The following is a 24,316-nucleotide window of genomic DNA, read 5'->3' as shown; positions in this document are numbered from 1 at the left end:
CTGTTAAGTTCAAGCCCCACATTGGGTGTAGTGATTACTTAAAAAAGAAAAATATAGATTCTGGTTTATTAGGTCTGGGGGGACCAGCCTGAGATTCTGTATCTCTGACAAACATCCTGGGAGGGCCATGATGCAGGGCCCAGGACCGCACGGAGAAGCGAGACTTACTCCTGCCCTTCGCCAGGCTCAAGCTCGAGGTCTCAGCTCACACATCACTTCAGAAAAAAGGGCTTTTCTGGACACACCAATTCAGAGGCCGCCACGCCTTACTCCGAGAGCCCAGCCCTCTTCCTCGGGGCTTTGCGTGGACTGCGCAACCTCTCTCCGACTCGCCTAGAAGCCCCAGGAAGGGCACTGCTCTGTTCTGACCATGCCAGATGAAGGCCTACAAGCCCCAGACCCACCTTCCCTCCTGAGTCTTCTGACAGCAAGTCCCTGAGGGAAGGCCCGTGTGCTCCCCATGGAAGAAGACACAGAGTGGGGTACAGACCTCCTGTACACTGGCTATGCTGAGAACTTACCAGACGCAACCATCCTCCCACAGCTGGAAGGTCCAGTCTGTCTGCGCCTGACTCAACTGAAAAGCAGATCCTCCGGGAAGGCTCACCTAAGCCACCCCTCCCCAGGACCAGCTTCCTGTCCCCCAGCCAGGCCCCCGCCGCATCACACACTGCTGCCCGAAGAGCTGCCGCCAGGAAAGGGGAGGCGGAGACGGCACGTGCTGGTGAGCGGAACCACTGGAACGAAGCTCCCATCACCCCCGAGTACCCCGGGACCTCAGTGCTGGGGCTGCCCCAGCTTCCTGCCCTGCCCCCCCCAAAAGTGTTCGGAGCAGTCTCCGCAGCCTTGGTCCCTGTCACATCCCACCGGAATGCAGACCTCTGATGCCCTCCACCCTGGTCAGGAAGACACCCCAAAGGCTGGATGGTCAGGTGTTGGAGGCAACGTACACCCGCAGGACAGCCAGCCCTCCCCACCAAGCCCAGGTCCTCAACTCAGCCAAGGCTCCAGGATGGAGATGTTCTCTAACACAGTTACGAAGCTCAATTTTCAGTAATTGTTTTATTCCGTCACGAGAGCCTACCCTCTCTCTTCCATCACCCTAACATACCACCTGTGCCCTAGGTCACCTCTCCTCAGGCTGTCCGGCTTCCAAAGAGGTGGGGCTGCCTATCCCAGGTTGGGGGTCTCTCACCCAGAGGCTGAGCCTTGCAATCAGGCTCCCGGGGCCTGGGGACCTGGGAACCCCTCCTCACCCCGTGGTCATTGGCTTGAAAGCAGAAGGCACGGCGACGCCCCGTCCTGCACAGAGGTGCCACTCTCTCAGGACCGGGTGGCGGCCCAGAGGTCGGGCTGGAATGTCATCCTTGGCAGGGTGCTTGGTGACAGTTCCTTGTGCCGTACAGTAAGAAATGAAAACTAAAGCACACGGACAGTCAAATCTTCTCCAGCGGGTAATTCCTCAGATAACCGTAAAATAAAATGCAAAAAAAAAAAAAAAAAAAAAAAATCAATGTGATTTGGCAAATGTTTTCTTAAATTTTAAATTAAAGAAAAAAAAACCATTCACACAGAAGAGATTCAACTTATCTGCTTTGAAGAAATATATTAAAGAAAACGGAAGATTAAAAAAAAAGCAATTACACCCCAAATAATGGTAAAAATAGATGTATCCTCTGTAAAAATCTGGGCTAATCTATGGAGTCATTCTTACCTATTCAGTATTCAGAGCATGAGGTGAAACCCCAGAGTATAAAAAAAAAAAAAAAATTAAAAACCAAAGAGATCCTGCCCTTGTGTTAAGCCACCAGCTGCATGGCTCGCTGGGGGCTCCGGCCACCGGCCGCTGGGGGCTCCAGTGTCTGGTCCCTCTGGCCCGCCAGACCTCAACTCAAGGCCTTCAAAGGTCTTCTCTGGTCCTGCTCAGTTTTGTGGCATGTTCTTCTACAAACTTGCTCAAATGTTCCAGATCTCTGTTTCCGTCCTCAAATTTAATCGGGTTCTTTTTGTCCCCACTGGGGGCGAAGTAGATGGTAGGGAACCCCTCAACTTTGTAGCGGTCGTTGGTGATGTCATTGGCAGTGGCGTCCATCTTGGCGATGACCAGGTTCTTGTGGTTCTTGTACTTCTTGCCGAGGGCGGTGTACTCGGGCTCCAGCTGCTTGCAGTGCCCGCACCAGGGCGCATAGAATTCGATGAGGACGTCCTTCTTGGGGTCCATCACAATGGAGTCGAAGGTCTTCCCCACCACGACTTTGACAGGCCCCTTGTTGTTCTTGGGCACCGGCTGGGATTTGACCACCGGCTTCAGTTTTCCTGCCGAGGAAAGCAAGCAGGGGAACGGTGAGTGCCGAGAAGGCCCTAGGCTTGGCAGCTCGGATAGGACCAGGCAACGAGGCCAGGCCTGACATGCAGGGGGACAGCGCCAGGTAGAGCCTTGCCACCTCACACTGACCCCCTGATTTCTCTAGTCTCTTCACCCCTTCTACCTTCCCAGTCCCTGCAGAGGCCAGAGGGGATGCTGATGGTCCCACCCAGGCCTGAGGGGCCAACAGGTCCCGTCCAGTGAGGCTGTCCCAGGAGAGGTGCCACCCGGCACAAAGGGGCTGCCAGGAGAGCTGGCGGTCAGGGCTGGGAAGCCTCTGCAGGCAGAAGCACAGAGAACATGGCAGATGGTAGGACAAGATCTGCCCACGACTCGGCCCACACCAGGACACTGGGCCACTGGGCTCAACCAGATCAAGAAAGATATTCTAATGCCTCAAAACAAGTGTTCCATGTATACAAAACTCATTTCTAGGTCCAAAAGACTGTTTTGCTTTAAAATATTTTTTAAAATAAGGCTCACCTTTTTTGAACGCTCTGACAAAGTCCCGGAGGGTGTCAGAGTCAAAGTCGTCAGGTTCCATGGCGAACTTCCGGCCGCCCTCGTCCAGGATGGCGGCATTGACATCCTCCCCGCTCTCACTGAGCCCCAGGTCCTTCACCTCCGTGGCGAAGTCGTCCTCATCGGCCACGGCAAAAGTGTACTCGGGGAAGTCCTTGGCCACCTCCAAGACTTTGTTCCGCCAAAACTGGGTGGCTAAAATGGGAGCGAGCACTGTGAGCTGAGCGACAGAGATCAAGGTGAAGAGTCTGCGGTTCAGGGGCGCCCGGCTGGCTCGGTGGCTGACCCTGTCTTCGGCTCAGGTCATGGTCTCAGGGTCCTGGGATCAAGCCCCGCATCGGGCTCTCTGCTCAGTGGGGAGTCTGCTTCTGCTTCCTCCCCCTCCCCACCTGCCTCCCTGCCTCCCTGTGATCTCTGTCAAATAAATACATAAAACCTTAAAAAAAAAGAAGCCTGGGGTTCAGACTCTCTGACCAGGCTCGTGCCTAACTTGGAGGGAGGAGAAGCATTTCTGAAAAGCTCCCTTTGTAAGCAGGTGGACCCATGTCAAAAGCCCAATGACATAAACCCCCACCTGCCTGAGGGTTAGTGACTGGCCTAGTCCCATCTGTGCAGCCTCTGAAAGCCTCGGGCTTTGGTGGCCTCCTCTCTCAGAGGGTTCTGGACTCTGCACCACGTTCCCCACAGGCTAGAAAAGGGCTAGTGGCACCACAGAACTAAAACTACCTTGAAGCCATCAATTAAAACTCCACCCTAGCCACCAACCTGCAAGGGCCTGGGGGCAGGATTCCTAAATGCGATAGCCCCGCAGGCAGGATGGGGGCGGGGGGGGGGGGGGAGTCCAGGTGGGGGCCTCACCAGCTCTGTAATCGAAGCTGAAGTCCACGCTGTAGTACACGACCACCAGGGGGCGCCGCGTGTACCGCTTGGCGTCGTTGGAGGTCTTGCGGTGCCCCACCAGCGGCAAGGTGTGCTTCAGCACGTGGTCCTTGATGGCTGACCCCTCCGTGGAGCTCTGCAAAAAAGCGGGGACAGATGAGGAGCAGAATTGGCGTTCCTGTCACCCCACCTTCTGCTGCCACCGCTGAGCAGGAGGCTATCTGCTCTCAAGGGCCAGGGTGGGGGAGGAGCTGTCTGAAGGTCCCTTGGGGCCCCTTTCCTCCAGTGACCCCTAAGTGAGCTTCTCGGGCCACTGCGGACACCACGTGCCCTTCTCCCTGGGCCTGTAGGTATGGGAAACCGCTGGGGGAAGGTGGGCTTCCTGAGGGCAGCAGTTCCCGCGGCTGAGCTGAGCGGAAGGATCCATCTCCCCGGAGCTGATCTTCCCAGCAGCCCCCCAGGGCCATTTCACAGAGGAGGCCAACACAGCACCTGCGGTAAAGGGAGGGAGGCCAGGTGCACCCAGTTGGAGGGCAGCCACGCTGGGCTCGTGGTTCTACTGTGGAGGCCACACCACCGTTACACAGCCCAGCTGGGTGCTGGGTAAGAACGGGGAGCCAGACAGGGCTGCGGGGCCTGGAGGCTGCTCCACCAGGGGCAGCCCTGCTGGCAGGAGGCCCGGAGGCCCGGCCTGCAGGGCTCAGCGGTCTAGCACCAGGCGGCCATCCTTGGCTCTTAAGCTTGGCTTCTAAGGCTCTCCAGGTGTTTTCCAGAAACGAACCCGACAAGGACATGTATGCGGCACCCGTGACTAGCTGGGCAAAGTGGCCTGGGGACATGGAGCTGGTGACTGCCCCCAAGGCTGTGCAGGGCCCTCAGCTCATGCTGAGGCAGATACTAAGCCAGATCCTCCAGACCCCAGCCTCAAAGTGCCCAAGGGTGGGTACTACCATCTCATGTTACACGGGAAGAAACGGAGGCATGGTCAGGAGGAGCAGCAGAGCTTGAAGTGGCTGGTGAACACGCACTCTCCACCCAGGGCACAAGGCCCCCCAGGATGGGACAGGACTGCATAACTTGCCAGGTGGGAGGGGGAAGGTGCCTAAGGGGAGGAAGCAGCAGGAATCACGCAGGGAACAAAGCACAGAGGATGTGGACCGGAGTATAAGGAAGGTGGAGAGAAAGTGCTGGAAAAGCAGGCGAAGAAGACGGCAGGGCTGTGGGGTATCTTTAGTCAGGCCGGCCTCCTGACTAAGTGCCCTCTGAAGGTGAAGTCAAGGGTAAAGCAGAGTGAGCCCAGGGCAAACCCGCTCTGCCGCCGAGCATTCAACCAGCCACAGGCCCGACCTTGAACTCGGGCAGAGCCAGCCTCACAGCAGCGAAGACCTGCTTCTCACCGCAGCGCCCCCCAACTTCCTCCTACGTGCCCTGCCTCGGTCTTCCTTCTGCTCTGAATTCCAAATCCACTTTTTTTTTAATAGTTTATTTTTAAGTATCTCTATGCCAGTGTAGGGCTTGAACTCAGGACCCCGAGATCAAGAGTCACACGCACCTCCAACTGAGCCAGCCAGGCACCCCTCCATGTCCACTTTTTTAAAAAAACTGCAGTTTACTCTGTGGTATAATGCTGACAAAGCAACATTAAATAAATTTTGCAAGAAGGGTGGTACGTAAGTAACACCAATCCATTTAAAGTAAAGAGTAAAAAGGCAGTGATGTGTGTAACAGACTAGGCCGAGCAGTCCTTAACCCTTCTGGGGTCAATGACCTCTTCAAGAACCTACTGAAAGCTACAGACCCCTTTCCTGGGAACGCACACACCACCCAGAATGGTGCTGACCGCTGGGGTCTGGGGCGCCCATCTCTGCACCCGGCTCAGCACCCATGGATGAAAGGAGAGGAGCTGGACAGGACAGGAGACAGGGCAGCCGCCGGACATCCAAGGCAGAGGGGCCCCGAGCCTGAGCGGCGGCAGACGACCAGACGCGCATGAAACTCTGAGAAGGGGCGATGGGGCTGCGGACCCACCGGAGTCCGAAAGATCCAGGGCAGCCTCTCCAACGCCCCAAGGGTTCCAGTTCACAAAAATGGATCAGAAGGGGTGGTGGCTCCCTGTGGCACACGCAGGGCTCACCCCACCTTCCCGCCACCTCCTCCAGGTCCCATGAGAGCCCTCTGCCCAAACGGCAGCGGGGAGGCGGGTGGGGGGTGGGGGGGTCACTGCTCCTGACTGGCTATGGGAGCAGAGGAGACGGCTCACGGCTCTGCATCCCAGGATCTCTATCAAAGGAAAGCTCTGGCTTTGAGAGCCTTGGTTTCCTCCAAATCTGAAAATCTGCTCACGGCAGCGCTGGGCCCCCGTGCAGCACTGAGGACATGGAGCTGCATTGAGGCACGGCCTGGGCCAAAAACTCCCTCCGCCCGTCTCAAAGTGAGTCCGTCCCTCGGAAGATGAAGGCTGGACAGGCCTGGAGGAGAAAAAAGGAGGCCGAACCCATACACCACTCTCCACATCCCGGGAAGAGAGGTCTGCCTCACTCTGTAGCTCAGCACCTGAGCCGCCTGGCTAAGGAGCCCTGGCTCAGACCCGGGAGCATGTCCTGCCAGGGAGGACGGCAGACACGCAGGCCAGAGCCACAGTGGCTGGGCACCTGAGGAGGCTGGCGCTGGCCCACAGGGGGGCAGGGGGGCAGGGGAGAGGGGAGGGAGCCGCTCTGGCCTCCCAGGTCACTGACCAGCCTGCTGGCTGCTCCTGCTCGGAGCCTCCAGGAAACACACCCTGACCGCACCGCAAGGGCCCAGGGAAAGGCACTCCAGACTCTACTTGTGTGAAGCAAAGAGCAAATTCTCTGGGCTTCAGATCCCCAGATCGCCGGGCCACGGCTCAACCAGCACCCTCATGCCCATCAGAAGCCAGAACCCTGGGGCGCCTGGGTGGCTCAGTGGGTTAAACCCCTGCCTTACGCTCAGGTCATGATCTCAGGATCCTCGGATCAAGCCCCGAATCTCCAGCTCTCTGCTCAGCGGGGAGTCTGCTTCCCCGCCACCACCTGCCTCTCTGCCTACTTGTGATCTCTCTCTCTCTCTCTCTCTCTCTCTCTCTCTCAAATAAATAAATAAATAAAACCTTTAAAATTTAAAAAAAAAAAAAAAGCAACAGCCTGAACCCACCTGAATCAGCAAGAACTGATACTACGCTGTGTGTTAACTGACTACAATTTAAAAACAAACAAACAAACAAAGCAGCCTGGGGCTACTGTGTCCCCGAGCCACCACATGTGCGCCCCCCCTCCCCGCCCCCACTCACCAGGATGTCCATCACGTGGCTCCGGGGCTCGTACTTGGACTGGAATTTCTCAGGCTGCATTATGACCAACTTCCCCGAGGAGACTTTCAGGAACTTTGCTATTTCAGTGCTGAAAGTGTGGTGGAATTTGTAATCTTCTCGCAGGTTATTCGCTGAGAAATTAACAGAACGATAAATACAGTTTATTAAGCTGCATTACCGACCTAGACTAAACTCCCAGCCGATGCCCTGCAAAGACCGGAATTAGCCCCGTGAATCCCTCAAGGACGACACCCGGAGCTGGGGTAGGCAGAACACCTTAGAGCCTCTATCTCACAAGTTCTGTTTTTAAAAAACCAAAATAATAAGCAAACCAAATGTTCACGGAACAACTCAGAGCTAATCTGTCAGGACCACTGTTTCCAGTGCTAAGAAGCACATGAAGCCACAGATGGCCCGTGAGAACAGGTGGGCACCACGAGCCACATAGTGGGTGTTCCCAATCGGCCTCTCCTCTGGTGAGAGGAGAGGTGGCTGGCCTAACTTGTGGGCTGCAGTTCTTTTGCTAAATACACCTGAATTTAAATCCTGTACAACTCTCAAGATGAAACCCCACTGTCTGAGGACACTCGAGAACGGGGTTGGCAAACTTTCTGGAAAGGCCAGATAAGATCTCCGGCTCTGCAGGCCACAGCATCCCCACCACTCAGCTTCGCACTGGGGGGTAAAAGCAGCCGGACAGCATGTAACCCGGTGCACAAGCCGCGTTCCTGTCAGCCTACTAGACCCCGGCCGGCCACCCACCCCTGCCGGACATCCCCAGGCTCGCCCCACGGTCTCCGCTCTGCTGGAGAGTCTGTGATCCGAACACCAGGTAAGGTGTCAGAGGTGTCCCCTGCGCTGAAGGGCGGGCCTCCCGACTGGTTACAGGAAACCCCACGTGTTCCGGGGGAGGTGGGAGGCTGCGGTCAAAAGCGCCAGACGGAGGCTCCAGTCACAATTCGAGACCCCCTCGTCACAGGACTGCAGGCCTGTGAGGACTCCCCTCCCCGCAGTCCCTCCTCTGCAGAAACACGGGGTCCCCCTCGCAGCCCCGGGGGAGGCTGGGCTCTCCTGCAGCAAGATTCTTGCGGACCACATCCAAGGAGATGCTAAGGCCACCGCATCCATAAAGACGGACGAGGCACCTGCGCTCCGGCACCAGACGCGGAAATGGAAATCCCCTCGACTGCTGTCTTACCGCGTGAACCTGCACTTGACCCGCACACAGTGGTTACCGCAAGGCCCTGAAACAAGCACTAGGTGGCCATCAGGGCAGTTACAAGACTCCTCTGAAGCAAAAAACGGAGCTGGCTGTGGTATGCAGGGGGGCGGAGGTGGAGGGCACTCAGGAGAACTTGACAAGGACAGAGGATCCTCAGCCTTCCCGAAAGAAAACCTCTTTCCCAGGGCCACCCGGGACAGCAAAGACACCTGCTACTAGGCAGAAGCAGATTACAGATTTCGGGATGGGCGAGTGCCACCTGCCCCTACAGGACATGCCTGTGACAGCTGTCCACCATACCGCCACCTCTCAGGACCAGCACTCCCCGGACGCTAGCCCTTCTAGGCGCTTCACCTACACGATCTCAACCTCTTAAAGTAGACGAGATTGCCAAAGTAGATAAAAGATCAAGTCCCCACCTGCGCTCACAGGCTAGTAACTGGCAGAGGCAAGACTTGAACCCAAGCCCAATTCAGAAACCCGTGCTTTGGGGCACCTGGGTGGCTCAGTCATTAAGCATCTAACCTTCAGCTCAGGTCAAGATCCCAGGGTCCTGGGGCACCTGGGTGGCTCAGTGGTTAAGCCTCTGCCTTCAGCTCAGGTCATGATCTCAGGGTCTTGGGATCGAGCCCCGCATCGGGCTCTCTGCTCAGCAGGGAGCCTGCTTCCCCCCTCTCTCGCTCTGCCTGCCTCTCTGACTACTTGTGATCTCTGTAAAATAAATTTAAAAAAATTAAAAAAAAAAATTAAAAAAAAAAAAAGATCCCAGGGTCCTGGGATCAAGCCCCACATCGGGCTCCCTGTTCAGTGGGAAGCCTGCTTCTCCCTCTCCCACTCCCCCTGCTTGTGTTCTCTCTCTCGCTGTCTCTCTTGTTGAAAAATAAAATCTTAAAACAACAACTACAAAAAAATACCCCTTGTTTTCTGGTCGAGACCCTACCCCTTGCAGAGGGGCTGGGAAGGGGCTCCTGGAAAGACAAGGAGGGAGATGAACTCGGAGGACTCTGACACACCCCGCCCTCCCCTCAGAGGTCAGGAGGACGCCGGCACAGCCGTGTGCTCAGGACGAGATCCTATCCCCCACGTGTAATCAAGGCAACGGGGAACTAACCTCCACTCTAACCCCAATCCCAGAAAGAAAAGCCTGCTCCCACAAATGCTACTCAATTCTTCCTCAGGCTGTCCTCTAAGCTGACACCCCAGGAGTTTTCCACAGAATCGGCAGGCTCCCCAGCAACCGGCCACAGCCTGGGTACGTCCGTTTGTCCAGCCCCCAGGGCCACTCCTCACCAGCATCCTGGTACTGCTGGTAGGCTGGGTCACTCTCCGCTTTAAAGACCCCAATGATGATGACGTCATCCCCATCCTTCAGGAACTCCTGGACCTGCTTCAGGGACATGATCTCCTTGGAGGGTGGCCCGGACTGCTCGATCATGTAGTCGACGATACCTGGGGGCAAAGCACTTGCCTGAGGAGGGGCTCGGGGCTCCACAGCTCTCCCTGCCCTCCACCTTCCTAGGCAAGCTCCCCCGCACCACCCCACCGAGGTAGGACTAGGAGGCAGCCTACCGTATTTTTCCCGTGGGCCGTTGTAATCAAAAGGCTTTCCCTTGCGGAAGATTTTCAGGGTGGGATAACCAGAGACATCGAACCTCTTGGCCAGGTCTGTCTCCGCAGTGGCATCGACCTTGGCCAGTGGGATTGGGGGGGAGCGCTTGCTCAGCTCCTTGGCGGCCTTCTCGTACTCGGGGGCCAGCTTCTTGCAGTGTCCACACCTACGAGAAGCAGTGAGTCCGTGAGGAAACTGTTCCAGTGTGGACACAGCCTCTCTTCTGAGGGAGGCACCGAAACCCGGCCTGTGTTCCCGAGCAACTCGGGTCGATGCAGCAGCCTCCGAAGATCTCCCAGGTAGGGGCGGGGAGCCAGGCCCCTCTGGAGGCCGGCATGACATCACCAGCACTGGTACTCCCACGGCAAGAGGATGCACACCACACACACACACACGTATGACATAGGCGTGTGACACAGGCACGAGTGGGACTGGGGCACAGGGGCGACCTATGGAAAAGGCTACGAGACAAGGGCCCAAGAAGGGAGATCCCCTCAGTTGGAGAGCTGGGACAGACAAAGACACCGAGTCCGGGGTGGCTTTGTACAGGATGTGACACTGATCTGGGATAGGAAAGACCAGGAGGAGGTGGACCTGAGCCCGCCAAAGGTGGGTGAGGAGAGGATAAGGACAGCACGCGGCCAGGATCGGAGAACACCCACCGACCAGGGCAGGCGGAGGTGGGCCTGAGCCACGGGAACTGGGAACGGAGACAAGTTAACAGAGCCCGTGTGCCTGGTGCAATCGGGCCGCTCCCACGTGGGCGAGGGCCTGGCGAACCCCGGGCCCTGCGGACCATGCTGAAGGTCCTCGGGGCACCTCGCGGCTGCGGCCCTGCGGTATGTAAAACCGTCTGCATGGAGAGGGTAACTGTTCTCTGTAGTGGCAGCAACACGTGTCTTTGCTGTCTAAGCATGTCCTGAGCAAGCGATGCGAACAAGTACTCACTGACCCCGGCTCCAGGCAACTTCGATTTAGGACCCGTCATGGGCCGTGAGACATCCTCCAACACCTTCACCACCTGACGGCTCCCCTGCTCTCCACACGCAGCAGGCGCTCCTCCCGCCGCTGCCCACCTGTCCCCTCCGTGCACGCATGCCCTACAGTGACCAAGGACAGTGCCTTGCCCCAGGGAGGCCCCGAGCCTTGGGTCACTGTTGCTCGTGCCCTGGTCAAATTCCGGACTCTGGTCTACGCCGCGCACCCTGACAAGCAGGAAGCCTGCACAAGAATCAGAATCGCTGGCTGACCTGGGTTGAAGTCCCCAAAGGAAGTCGACAGCCGTCCCAGAGCGCTGGCCGCTACACTCCCATCCCCCTGGAGGGCGGCCTGCCTCGCTCTCTCCTCCAGCGGCCCACACCTCCCTCTTCTCATGAAGCACGGGAGCCACGGCGCCTCGGCTCCCCAAGCTGCCACCTCGATCAGCCGCTCTCCCCAGCTCCCCAGCTGCCTTTCTGGCATCTTCCTCTCCCACGTCCAGGTCCCCTGCCCCACCTGATTCCTGCCCCTGCATGTTTCCCCTAATCGTCTCTGCGCTCCTCTGCCCGATCAGATGTCATCACCTACTGTCTGGGGCCAGAACTAGCTGTTTCTTGCACGTGGTGGAGACACGTAGGCCACGTCCCTGCTAAGCTCTAAGGGACTGGCCTGATTCCTCTGCAGAGCTGGGCCTTCCTGTTTACTGACAGGCACAGGCTTCCATCGAAACCGTGTTCTAGGGCCGCTGCCCCCAAACAGAGCTCGTCAGGCCCCCGCAGCCTGGCTCTGCTGTTTCTCTCCAAAAGGGGCCCGGCTGTAATGGAGGATTTGGGGGCGAGAGAGGCAGGAGGCCACAAGGTGAGTGAAGGTGACAGAAGGTAGGACAGCTGGGGGAACCCGGAGTCCCAAATACGAGAAGGGGACACGTCTAAAGCATGATGAAGCAAGGCTGAGGGTCATCTTCCAAGATTCACTCTGGAACGTCTCTGCCACAAGCAGGGACAGAACCACTGCTCAGACTCCTCAGGAGGCAGTGATGCCGGAGGAGGTCACCTGAGGCCACCAGTTACCACCGCCCTGCCCACTGTGGTGGCAGCTCTGCTCTGTCCTCGTCACAGCTCATGAACTTCCATGAGCAGCACTTCCATTCACCCCACACACGTGTCCCCTCAGGCGGCCACAGAGCCACCGCTGTCCGAGGGCTCTCGCGCGTTCTCAGCACAGATATGTGATGACAAACGTGGGACTCAGCAGGCCTGGGGCAAAGCTGTGTCCTCCAGCCACGGGGGAACCCGGGCCACCTGGTGCCCCCTGACGCGGGTTTCATTCTCCTCTGCGCCACAGGCCCATGTCCGCCTCGGCCCATCCTCTGGGAAAACCCCACTCGTCTCTGGAACTCTCCGCCCCATCGGCCTGTGCCTGGTGGGGACTGGGCAGCCCCCGTGCTCGGCTCTGCCTCCCGCACAGGGGCCTCTGACACCCCCACCTTGTGGCCAGGGGCATTCAGGATGCAGGACGGGGCCCCTCAATGTCTGGGCAGCACGGGGCGGAGTCTTACCATGGGGCGTAGAACTCCACCAGAATGATGTCTGCCCCGTCCACCACTTCATCGAAGTTCTCTTTGGTCAGCACCAGTGTGACTTCCGGAGGAGGCGTCCAGTTGGGCTGGGAGACCTCTTTGACCTTGGCAACAATTTCTGAAAGAAACCGAACAAGCCTGAGCCCGGGCAGACTCTTCTCACAGGAGTAGGCAGCAAGGAGCGGACAGAGAAGCGGGGGCCATGAAGAACAGGAAACGAAAGTTCGAGTCCCTGAAAGCCAGCCGCATCTCTGGCCAGTGCACTCCGCAGTCTGAGGCCACAGCTCAGGGGGTCCAACTCCTCCTTGTCCTTCTTCAGCTGCCCGGCAACTTCTCTGACAGCCCAAGACCCAGGTGACAAGAGGGACCCTGCTCCTGCCAGACGTGGGGCAAACCACGGGCTCCTCCCCTATATCAGACCACGCGTACCTGAGGTCTCAAGGGCGTCCCCCCCTCAGGTACAAAGACCCTTGCGTTTAGTCAAGCAGTGCAGTACCAGCACGTCACATGTCACGACAGGCGACAAGAATCGAGAACGAAGAGGGACAGCACCTCCCCTGCTGCTCAGGCTGCATCAGCATCACAAAAAAGGTGGCGGCCTCAACCCGGAGATGGACCCACTGACAGGAGTGGGACACAGAACACACACTCACAAGGCACCTGCCAAGTGGTTCTTTGGAACAGCGATGGCAAACTTTACATTTTTCTTTTTTCTTCTTTTCTGCTCTGCGCAGTCACCAAGAAGGTAGATCGGAGATCCAGACGGACATGTGCAGAGCAGCGACCCCGCGTCGTGACCCCCTTGCCCCTCTGGCCCACAGCCCTGAGCCCATCTCCGTCAGGGAGGCCCATTTACTACAACACACTTGGAACCCAGCGGCCCAGGGAGCCCCCTAGGGCAAACACTGCTCTCGAGATTCCAAGCCACCACAACTCTGGCGGTCCGACACGGACCTCCAAACGCTCGCACCTGTCCACTTTCAAACAATAAGGACGTGGCTTTCAACCCGCTCTTAGATTATGTTCCTTTACATGCTGATACAGCAAAGACACTATTCGTTAAGTAAAACAGGAAGGTACAAATGGCGATTAAGATATGCTAACAACTGGGACGCCTGGGTGGCTCAGCCGCGAAGCTTTGGGCCTTCAGCTCAGGTCATGATGCCAGGGACGGGTCCTGGAATCGAGCCCCGCATTGGGCACCTTGGTCGGCAGCGAGCCTGCTTCTCCCTCTCCCACTCCCCCTGCTTGTGTTCCCTCTCTTGCTGTGTCTCTGTCAAATAAATAAATAAAATCTTGGCGGGGGGGGGATGTTAACAATTGTGACAAACGATATACATACACATACGTTTGCTCTCATGTGTCCAGAGTATCTCTGAAGGACACAGGAGACACCTAGTACATGAACTGCCTTCCCGGAAGGGAGCTGGACAGCCAGAGTCAGGTTATAAAGACTCCTATCTACTTCTTTGTTTTTTTTTAAGATTTTATTTATTTGACAAACAGAAACACAGTGAGAGAAAAGAACACAGCAGGGGGAGTGGGAGAGGGAGAAGCAGGCTCGCTGCTGACCAAGGTGCCAAAGGCAGGGCTTGATCCCAGGACCCTGGCATCACAACCTAAGCTAAAGACAAATGCTTAACCAACTGAGCAACCCAGGCACCCCTCTTATCTACCTCTTTGAGTTGTGAACCCCGTAAACGTATGATCTAATCAGCAGATAGACAAACAAGGTGGAAGCAAGTGTTAACAACTATGACCTTTCCTTGTGCATCTGCGCCGGGTAGGATCCTTACGGGGTCACAGGAGAGGCCCTCCGCCAACTCTGAGATCAGATCCAAGTGACCCCTATTCCTCAGATGTCTAGGACATGCTATGTCCACTATGCCACAATGGGAATGGAAACTGATGGGTTTTTTCTAGTGATTAAGATATATGGTAAAGATACCACAATTTTGTTTGCTCATTTAAAAAAAAAGTATTTTGTGCCTAGTCTAAGTCAGGCAGGGATCCGTCAGGCCTGGTTTTGGAGAACCGCCTGGCTCCCCACATCAGTGGTTCTCAACACGGCGCCCTAGGCCCACAGCTCCAGGTAAGCTCTGGGAGCCTGTACAAAATACAAATCATCGAGCCTGACCTGAAACTTAGGGACCTGGGATGCTTAGCACCGGGTTCAGGACCCCACGAAGTGACTGTGACCAAGGTCAACACGGAGAAGCACTGCTCTAGGGCACCGCCAAGAACTGTGACCTCGTGTGTCATATAACACACAGGCTCCACATTTGTTTCATGGTCTGAAATGAGAAGACACCCCTCCTATCCTAAAACAACTTTATTCTGATCTCAGTTACCTGGAACATTCTGGCAGGGAGCACTCCTAGAAGCTGGTGCTCCTGGGGCCACGCCCGGCCCACTCACCTAGTCCTTGTCTCTATCATCCAACCCCCTCCCAACCTTCCAGTGGGGGGACAGTCCCAGCCCCGCCTCCTCCAGGAGCACAGGCTCTGCTCACCTTCCTGAGTCCTGGAGCCCTCGTAGTCCACAGCCTGGCCCTTCTTAAGGATCTTGATGGTGGGGTAGCCGCTCACCCCAAACCTGCCGGCCAGCGCCGACTCTGAGGTCGCATCGATCTTGGCCACAGGAATGGGAGGGTCGTGCTCCTTCAAGGCACTGGCGATTTTCTCATACTCCGGAGCAAACTGCTTGCAATGTCCACACCTGAGAAGATTTAGGGAAGGTGGTGGTTAACTGTACCCACGGAGACTTAACACGCAGCAACGTACAGAGGGACGAGGCTGCCAGGACCCGAATGACTGCAGTTAAGAGGAGCCATGCAGGGAACACAAGGAGGAGGCCAACGCGGCTGGAGTCGGGCAGATGGCGGCGGAACTCCAGCTCTGGCCTGGGCTCGTGCCTCCAACACCTCCAAACCCCCACGCTTTCGTCCGTAAGCTTCTCAAAGTTTGTCCAGGGAACCCCTCCCATGGGGTCTGTGAGGTAAAAACTGCTTTACAAAAGATCTTCCTGGTCTTCCTCACTCCCCCTCTCAGAGCATACAGTGGAGTTTCGCAGAGGCTGCCCGGCTGGCCACGGGGCAGCACACTGATGTTACCGTGGAAGGGTCAGAAATGGATTCATACGGAAATTTTTGTTTTAATGTCTACTGTGGTGACGACTGACAGCCAGGACCCACGTGAACTGTTTGGACTCACAAGACCGAAGAGTTTGAGAAGTACTGATCTGCGATCTACTGATCTACGAAACACTGTAGCCTCACGGAGCTGCTTGTATTTTACACAAAACGCCTCATGCCTGAGCATCAGGCACTGGACCAAAAACTAAGTGTGTCTTAACTATCCCGTCTCAAAAGTGAACCAAGGAGGGCAGGGGAAAGAGGACAGACAAGGGGGGATTCGGAGATCAAGAGCAGCCGCGGAGGGGACAAGGAAGGGCACACAGGATGAAGGACAGCACGAGCGGGGTGGCCGCTGCCCGCCGGGGACGCTGTGCCTTCCCACAACCCACACTGCGCCTTCCCGCAGGCCCCGCCTGGCAGGAGAGGGAGGCGGGGTGGCCTGGAGACGGGTCAGGGCAGAACCTGCAGCCAGGGACGGGTCTGTCACCCACACTGGTCTCCATGTCATCACAGGCCCACGCCCCTGCCGCAACCACCAGAGGACACGTTCCTGCTTCACCCCGCGGGCTCACCAGAGGCTGGGCTCCTGGCGTTCCTGCTCCCACACCGCCCCCCCACGGGTCTGGAGGACTGTGAGGCGAACTCATGGGAACACAGAGGGACCCCCTCGTCCAGGCTGGTGGGATGAGGACGAGGGTCTTTACCACGGAGCGTAGAACTCCAGCAGCACCGTGTCTTTGTCAGCCACAAAGTTATCGAAGTTCACGTCATTCAGGACCAGGACCCCATTTTCTTCCTTGACCTCCAAGTCATCTTCCTCCTCTTCCTCGTCGTCCTCCTCCTCCTCCTCTTCGTCCTCAATGGCGTCCTCCTTATTAGAAGAATCTGAGCGGAAAACATCCAGACTCGTTAGTAAATTGGTAACTCTCCTCCTTAAAAACTTTCCTAGAATCCCAAACCCTCCAAATGTGTCGTGAGTCCCGAGTGGCCCCTGAGGGCCACCACGAGCCGGGGTGGGGACATCAGGCCTCCCCCACCCCAGAAATTCTGCTCTGATGTTTGCATACTGGGTAGCCACTTAGGAGCTCACTTAAAGAGAGGTCCTGGTTACAAAAACGTTCGCAAAGCACCGGTCTAGAAGTTAGTCTCAATGCCCCAGCGGGACTTGAGGGCTGGCGAGGCGCCTCTGTGCACGTGGCCCTGCAGCCTGGCCCCACGTGCCTCCTGTCCAGGCTGGGAGAATCCCAACCGTCGGCCCCTCGTGCCCGTGCTGGGGTCTGATCCGTTCCCCAGCACCACTCCGCTGCCGCACCCCTAGAGCAAGGCTCCTTTATCCACATCCCAGGGCTCTGTGCTCTAGGGCACAGTTGCTTTGCGGTTACCCTGTTTGTGCTCCAGGACGAGGCTAACTTTCCCTGACACCTTCCTCTTGCTCACACACCACGCTTTCCACAGGCCAGGCCGCATTCAGTCCCCCGTGAGCAAATGGCTGCCCGGCCCCCAAAACAACACCCACAGGAAATAGGGACTCGCACTTGACGTTTCCTTCTGGAGGATGGACTGCTACTTCCATTTCTGAAAGGGGGCGGCATTCTACCTTATCTGTACACACACAGCCCCGCAGGCTCCAGTCCTTCACAGAGACTGGAGTGGGCAGGGAAGCAGGCAGGGAATTTTACTGACTTAGGGAGTCACCCCAGAGTAATCCCCAGGGCAGGAGTTATCCCACAAAGATGTTTTTTTACAGATTTACAGGGTCAACGTGCATCAAAAATATACAATAGGGGGAAGCCTAGGTGGCTCGGTTGGTTAAGCCTCTGCCTTTGGCTCTCTGCTCAGTGGGGAGCCTGCTTCCCTCTCTCTCTCTCTCTCTGCCTGCCTCTCTGCCTACTTGTGATTTCTCTGTCAAATAAATAAATAAAATCTTTAAAAAAAAAAATACACAATAGGGGTGCCTGAGTGGCTCAGTCGTGAAGTATCCACCTTTGGCTCAGGTCATGATCCCAGGGTCATGGGATCCAGCCCTCCATTTCGCTCCCTGCTTCCCTGTCTGCCTCTCCCCTGCATGTCTTTCTTCTATCACTGTATCTCTGTCAAATAAGTAAATAAAGTCCTTAAAAACAAACAACAACATCAACAAAAAACAGTCACACAACAAATCGGACCTCGGCAGGATGCCTTGCCTGGAAACAAAGCTCTCTTCCCCAAGCACCAGAATCTGAGTTCATCTCACTACTGGCTTTCAGGGAATCTTTCGTCCAACTTCGGACACAAGCAACTGTGGGACGGCGGTTCCTGCCACCCAGCTTCTCCCGCTGTGGCCACAGCAGCCAAGTGCAGCCGCAGCCGGACAGTGTCAAGGGGCCAGTTACTCTTTCCCGAGAAGCTTCCCGGGAGATAAAGCGAGTCTGCTGGTTCTGTGCTGGGCGCGGAGGATGAAGTCAGCCTCAGGATCCGGGAGCCTCCGGGACCCGCCCCACCTTCGCCCTGCCCCTAACCAACCCACGGCTGGCTCCACAGCTACCGGGACAAGCCAGGGAACTGGTCTGGGTGGCGTGGCAGCTTTGTCCCTTTTCGTGAAAATCTACCAAGCTGCAAAATAATTACAAAAAAACAAACCAAAAACCCACCAGGGGCCACACTTCGCTCAACCCGCTCCTTAACACTCCCCGCTTAACACTCTCCCTGACTTCCACGTTTCTCTCTCCAGCTTAAGGTAAAATTCTCCTCCTTTGTGGGGGGAGGAAGCAAGGCCTCTAAAATCCCAAAAGAAAAGCCACCCGTTTGAGAAGTACAAACCAAGAAGACTCCCTGCTTCCCAGGGCCACGGCTCTCCAACACCCGCTCGCCCCTGCCTCCCTCCTCCACAGCACAACTGTAGAGAGGACCGGCCTGCAGAGGCCCCGGCCCACAGCACTGTCATCGGGCCTCCTGGAAAAGCAGGAGGGCAGGACCTGGGGCAAGATGATGGGGGCTCGAGCCCCATCTCCCCCTCTGAGGCTGAGGGCCTAAACCAAGTCCCCTTCACCTGGTGACGGGCAGCCAACACTCCACACCCAGGTCTTGGAGAATTTGAGCACACAGGGCTCTTGGGAACCTGCGTTTAACACTGGCTGGCTAGGGCTTCCAGGTGCTTCTGGAAATACTGCCTACAGCCACCCCGCAAGGCAAGAACTGAGTACTGAACTTTCCTGTGGTGGCCTGTGCGACAGCAGTCACACTGGCTTTCCAAGAGGCCATTCTGACCACCCATCACTTGAAAGTCCTACCCAGAATGACCTTGTGACAGCTGCAAATCCGAGGACTTGATGCAGGGACACTGTGCAGGTCAGGGGCCTAGAGGGCACTGCACACATGGCCTCCGATCTGGAGGCTTCCCTCGGACCGGACGGCCTGCTGAGGGCGGCTGGCCAGGGCTCAAGGGCCACACAGATGCACTCTCACTGCCTGACTGCTCCGGCCAATGCTGGAACCAGATGAACTTGCAGGCGCATGGGAAGACAGCGCGGAAGGAAAGAACGATCGCGGGAACTTACTCCGCACTTGAAGCAGAGGACCTGACGATCCGCTCAAAGCATAGGGACAGGTGAATTTTACAAAAAAAAGGACAAGCAAAGATGCCTGCTTTCCTACGCTCAGCCTGCTGTGGTCTGTGAGCACCACTAGTGACAGAGCTCTCGCGATAACACTGGGTGTCCCTGAACTACCAGGGGACAGAACTCCTAAGAATGAACTAATTTCTTGGTCCTGGTGCGGGGGGGAACCAAGGAACTTTTTCCTTTTTAAAGGATAATAAACAAAACGACAGAACCTTGCCCACCTAATCAAAGGCTCTCAGACGCGCCAGGACAAGCCGCTACCTTCCCAGTCCTTCTGAGCCTGCACATAACCCCAGGACTGGACCCTCCGCCACCTGAAAGGGCGCTCTCTATTCCTACCTCTTAGAAACCCCCACATCTCCACAAGGAAAACATCCCACATCCTAACAGGGAAACCATTTTTTCACTGGGCTTTACTTTTAGGGCTGGACCTTCTAAGAAAATTTATCTACAGCCTTCTAGCATCTTCTGGGTGGGTGCCATTCTCCTCAGTATGAGGCCGATGAAGCCTCCCACACCACCTCCACAGTGCTCAGCCCACCTGGAAAGGCCATTCCGAAGTGGTGGCCCCAGACCCCTGCAATCCTGTCCACTCTCAACAGGACCCCTGATGGAAACACCGGAGCCCTGCCCAGCCTGGTCGTAGGCAGCTCCCTCCGCCATGTCCTCGCTCTGCTCCCTCCGCTGCTCATTCTTCAGTCCCCACTGGCACCTCCAAGAGCTGGATAAACTCTACCATTAAGTCAACACTTTAGTTGATATTAAACATGGAGAAAGAGAAATCTGTTATCAGACGGATCACTACAGCTGGCCTGGGTTCCGTGCCAGGCACCACGCTGAGCCCTCAAACACAGTCCCTCACCCCTTCAGGGAAACATGACATGCACTTTACAAATGAGGAAACTGAGGCACAGACAGGGTGAGTCACCTCCCCAAGGGTCACCAAGCTACTTAGTGGAGGGTCCTGACCACTCAGGTGCTGTCTGTTGTCGCCTCAGATCGTCTCCTAACATGCCCAAAGCTTTAGGTGGAATCACTGGATAATTACTTCTCAGGAATGAAAAGAGAGGAGCTGAACACTTCTCCAGCAACACACACACGTGGATTTCCATTTAACTCTTAAATCTAAACCAATCCCAAATAAAAACAGCCAACAACCAGCATCAAAGTGTTTTTCCTTTGCTATTTTAGCTGGAAAGATGTGAAAAGCACAGCTGATTTCTCATCTAAGACACAAAAAGACCCACGACCTAAGGCTTGCACTACCAGAGTTCAATCTAGTAAACATATTCTTGGGGGGGGGGGGTTGTCTTTTGTGACACCACTGCGCTGTTTGAATCTGAAACATAAGAGACGCAAAACAAAAAACCTAAAAAGACTTAGAACATCTGCAGTGGGAGAGAAATGTCTGCAGGACAAGTTACTTCAGAAAGTGAAGGACCAGGGATGCCCTCACCTGGAAAGGGTCCAGGTAGGGACTAGACCCCTCCACCCGACCCCTCCAACCCCAGAGGACACTGCCCTGGAAGACCTGCCACGCCCATGACAACTCCAGAGGCACCTGCTCCCCAGGGCCTTCCCAGCATTCTCGGCTGTCTCCCAAACAATAAACCTGCTGGTCCTAATAACCCTTGACATGCACCTCAAGTTTGCCAGTCTCGGGCCTCTTAAGAAACCCCTCAGAACAGAATCACTAGATCAAAATCAAGACAAAACTATTACGCTTTTTAGCTATACTCCAAGAATGACCCTCCATCCTCACTGCTCCTCAAACTTTAAGGTGCCCCTGCCAAAGTTTAACTTGCATGTGAATCAATGAATAACATGCTTAAAATGCAGATTCCAGGGCTCATCACTGCAATCTGCTTTAGCATATTTTGGGACTCTTTATTTATTTATTTTAGGATTTTATTTGATGCAAAGAGTTCGCACAAGTAGGCAGAGCAGTGGGCAGAGGAAGAGGGAGAAGCAGGCTCCCCTCTGAGCAGAGAGGATCCTGGGGTCATGACCTGAGGTCAAGGCAGATGACTGAGCCATCCAGGCACCACTGGGACTCTGTATTTTAAAAAGCATCAAGTGATTTGGATAAAGGTCCCAAAACTCACATGAAAGCCACGGTCTACTTCCTCTCGGCAGGTGTCTTTGTCACCAAGTGCTGATTCTTACTTCCCTTTCTATTTGGGTTTAAACTTGAATCAGTGGCCCACACAGAAGTTACTCAATCTGTCTGAAAGGGTATAAAGTTCACACCTCCCCTACAGACGAAAAGGAGGTTTATTTATATTGGCCCAAACTGGCTGGGAGGATCCATCATCAGGAGAAAGGCCAGAGAGGAAGAAAGTTGATGCCTGTTCTCTAGGAACAGCATTCTTTTCTCGACTGGTATGTTCTGGTTATCGAAGGTCTCTTATGCCATTTGTTCTCAGCTAGCTGGTTTCCAAGAAAAATGCGGGAACCAGGACTAGTAGCTGTCTAATGTTCCTACTAGAGCCAGAGCTTTACGGGAGGTCAGATCCCTGGCACATAGTAGGTGTTGAATAAATGATCGCAGAGGGGAATGGAACCTTTGGCTTCTAAGAAACGCAAACCAAGCCGTCGTCCCTTTCTTCCTCAAACACACACCCATGAGTTATTTATTTCCAACTCTGCAAACCACGTTTTTTAAAAGACGCTTGCTGCCCGAGGCTGCCATGGAGAGCTCCTACCGGGCCTTCTCGCCCTTTCTCTAAGACCTGTCTGTTTTGAAAACAGTGGCCCCCTCTTCCTGCACGCTCCCTGGGCGTGCTCGCCTGGAAATTTTAACCAGCTCCCGAGCTCCCCCGGCCAGAAGCGAGCAGTCAACCTGAACCCAAGTACAATCCGAGCGCAGTCGGGGCGAAGGAGCCAGTCGCAAAAAAGGCACTTGGCACCCTCTCCGCGTCCTAAGCCTCGGCGGCAGGGGCTTCCGAGGAGGCCGCCGCCGCCCTCCTCTCCCGAGCTGGCCGCCACTGCCCTTCAACTCCGGCAAGTTGGCGCCAGGCGCCAGTTTCGGAAGGGCTCCGCATGAAACCCACCGGCCCTCGGTCGCGGCCACCCCGGTCCCCACGCGCGGGCCCCTGGGGCCCACGAGGCCCGGCCCGCCGCCGGCCGCTCACCTTCATCCGGCCCCCCGGCGCTCGCGGCGACCAGCAGCTGCGCCAGCGCCAGGAGCAGCACCAGCAGACACGCCTTCCGGAGCCTCATCGCGGCGGTGCGCAGCGCGGCCTCCCTGCGCCGACAGCCCCCGGGCGCTCCCGGACCTCGGGCCCTCGCCTCTGGAGCGAAACGGGAGGGAAGGCAAGAAACCCCCCAGGAAGTCCTCGCCAGCGACCGGCTGGGGGCGGGGAAGCCGCCGGCGGGCCAATCCCAGCCGCACTGGGGGCGCGGGTCGCGTGCGCCTCGCTGCGCGTCGGGGCCCGGCGGCGCCGCCCTCCGTCCCGGCCCTCCTCCCCGGCCTCCTCCGCGCGCCCCGCGGATCGCGCGTTTAAAGCTCCGAGCCCTAACGTGAGGTGCCCCCTTCTGATTGGCTGCGCCGCGGCCACCAATCAGCGGCTGCCACTCGGTTTGCCGGGAGCGCACAGGCTGAGAGAAGGAGTGAAGGAGAACAAAGGCGGCGGGCATGGGCCGGAGGGGCGGGGCGGGGCTGCGCATTGGGGCGCGATTGGCCGGCGGCGCGGGGGGGCGGAGCGGAGCTCCGGGTCGCGCCGCCAAGCCTGGCTGGAAGAACACGTGTCCTTACCGGAGCTGTGGGGAGAAGGATGTTCTCGCCACTAGCGGGGCCTGGGGAGGCTTGAGGTCGAAGCGGCAGAAGGGCCTGAGCAGGTTATACTCATGGGAAAAGAGAACGTGGCTCTTCAGTCTGTTTTGCGTTCGTGGGCTTCCTAGGTTTTTTGTGTGCTTTTGAGCAAATAAAAGTTTGTATTTTTTTCCTGGGTTAAAACACCTGTTGGCCTTGGGGGCTGGGATGAGTACGCGGTAAGATGAATCCAGACCAGAGTTCTGGAAGCTGCTCTCCATGGCTTCATCCATGAACAGACCATCAGTTGCTTGTCCAAACTTTGTCTTACGTTGTTTGTTCCTCTAGTGATGTTCCCCCAAAGTGCAAGACCAGAGGGGCAATCTAGTGGCCTACGTATATCTAAATACAGTCCAGCTTTTCCCTCTTTACAATGTAAAAGAAGAAAAGTAGGTTAAAATAATTTTTGTATGGCAAACCTGTGGTGTGTATTAGGGTTTGAGACTTCTTCCACACGAGGGGGTTAACATGCCTGAAGAGTTGGAGAAGACAAGTAGGAGGAAAAATCTCTAGTCCAGGAGTATTTTTCTGTGTATACGGACTGGGCCAGGGAGGAAGAAAGCTGGCTACTCACAGGCTTCAGCAATTAGAACATTTTTAATTTAATAAATCTTTTTAATGAATTCCTATGAACCTGATGATTCTCTCCTCAATTTGTAGGGCAGAAAGACATTCTGCAACTAACACCACCAAAATTTACACTAAGTGACTTATTCGAATGCTAGGAATGTAGAATATCAAACAGTTCAATATCATTTTATATTCATCTATTTTTAAATTTCAGTATAGTTAACATCCGGTGTTAACTTGTTTCAGCTGTATTTTTCAAAATGTAGTAGATCCATAAGAAAAAACAATTTAAAGAAAATTTTTTAAAATCGTCCTTTTAAAGGTAAAGCTTACTCAGAGATGAGATGCATTACCTTATCCCCAGCTGACCTAACTAGTCACTAAGAGGGGGAAAAAACCTATATGAGGATATGATAATTTTCCAGGAGGGGAAGACTTTGGGCCATTGGCAAAGCTAGAGTTGAACCATTTGAACCCCTTTCCTGGATGGGTGCAGTAAATGAGCTGACTATTCATTATAGTGTCAAGGCCACATAATTTCGTGACTTACAAGAGTATGGGGAGAAGCACACTAAGACAAGGGTTTGTGGAATGCTAACTGTGGGGTAGGCATCGAGTGAGGTCCAGTGACGATAATTACTGTCACTTCCCTTATGAAATTTATAAACTTGGGAAATTAGTGATCTCTGAGCACTACCTGACAATTCTGCTGAGG

At 55.6% G+C, this 24,316-nt stretch overlaps 1 protein-coding gene across 1 annotated transcript; it reads right to left on the bottom strand.

The window, feature by feature from the left end:
- Window positions 1-1,047: 1,047 nt before the first annotated feature.
- On the bottom strand, window positions 1,048-22,695 carry PDIA4 (protein disulfide isomerase family A member 4). The gene is made up of 10 exons (XM_082693535.1): window positions 22,352-22,695; window positions 16,323-16,503; window positions 14,995-15,200; window positions 12,462-12,600; window positions 9,886-10,091; window positions 9,607-9,765; window positions 7,074-7,225; window positions 3,746-3,902; window positions 2,849-3,082; window positions 1,048-2,316 (listed from the first exon to the last, which is right to left on the bottom strand). Exons 1-10 carry the CDS (start codon window positions 22,437-22,439, stop codon window positions 1,901-1,903), a joined length of 1,938 nt encoding a protein of 645 aa, XP_082549661.1. The 5' UTR covers window positions 22,440-22,695; the 3' UTR covers window positions 1,048-1,900.
- Window positions 22,696-24,316: the final 1,621 nt, after the last annotated feature.

Source organism: Mustela nivalis (assembly GCF_964662115.1).
Source record: "Mustela nivalis genome assembly, chromosome: 12".
NCBI classification, from domain to species: domain Eukaryota; kingdom Metazoa; phylum Chordata; class Mammalia; order Carnivora; family Mustelidae; genus Mustela; species Mustela nivalis.
The sequence above is the reverse complement of the archived record's forward strand: the minus strand, read 5'-3'. Positions and strand labels throughout refer to the sequence as shown.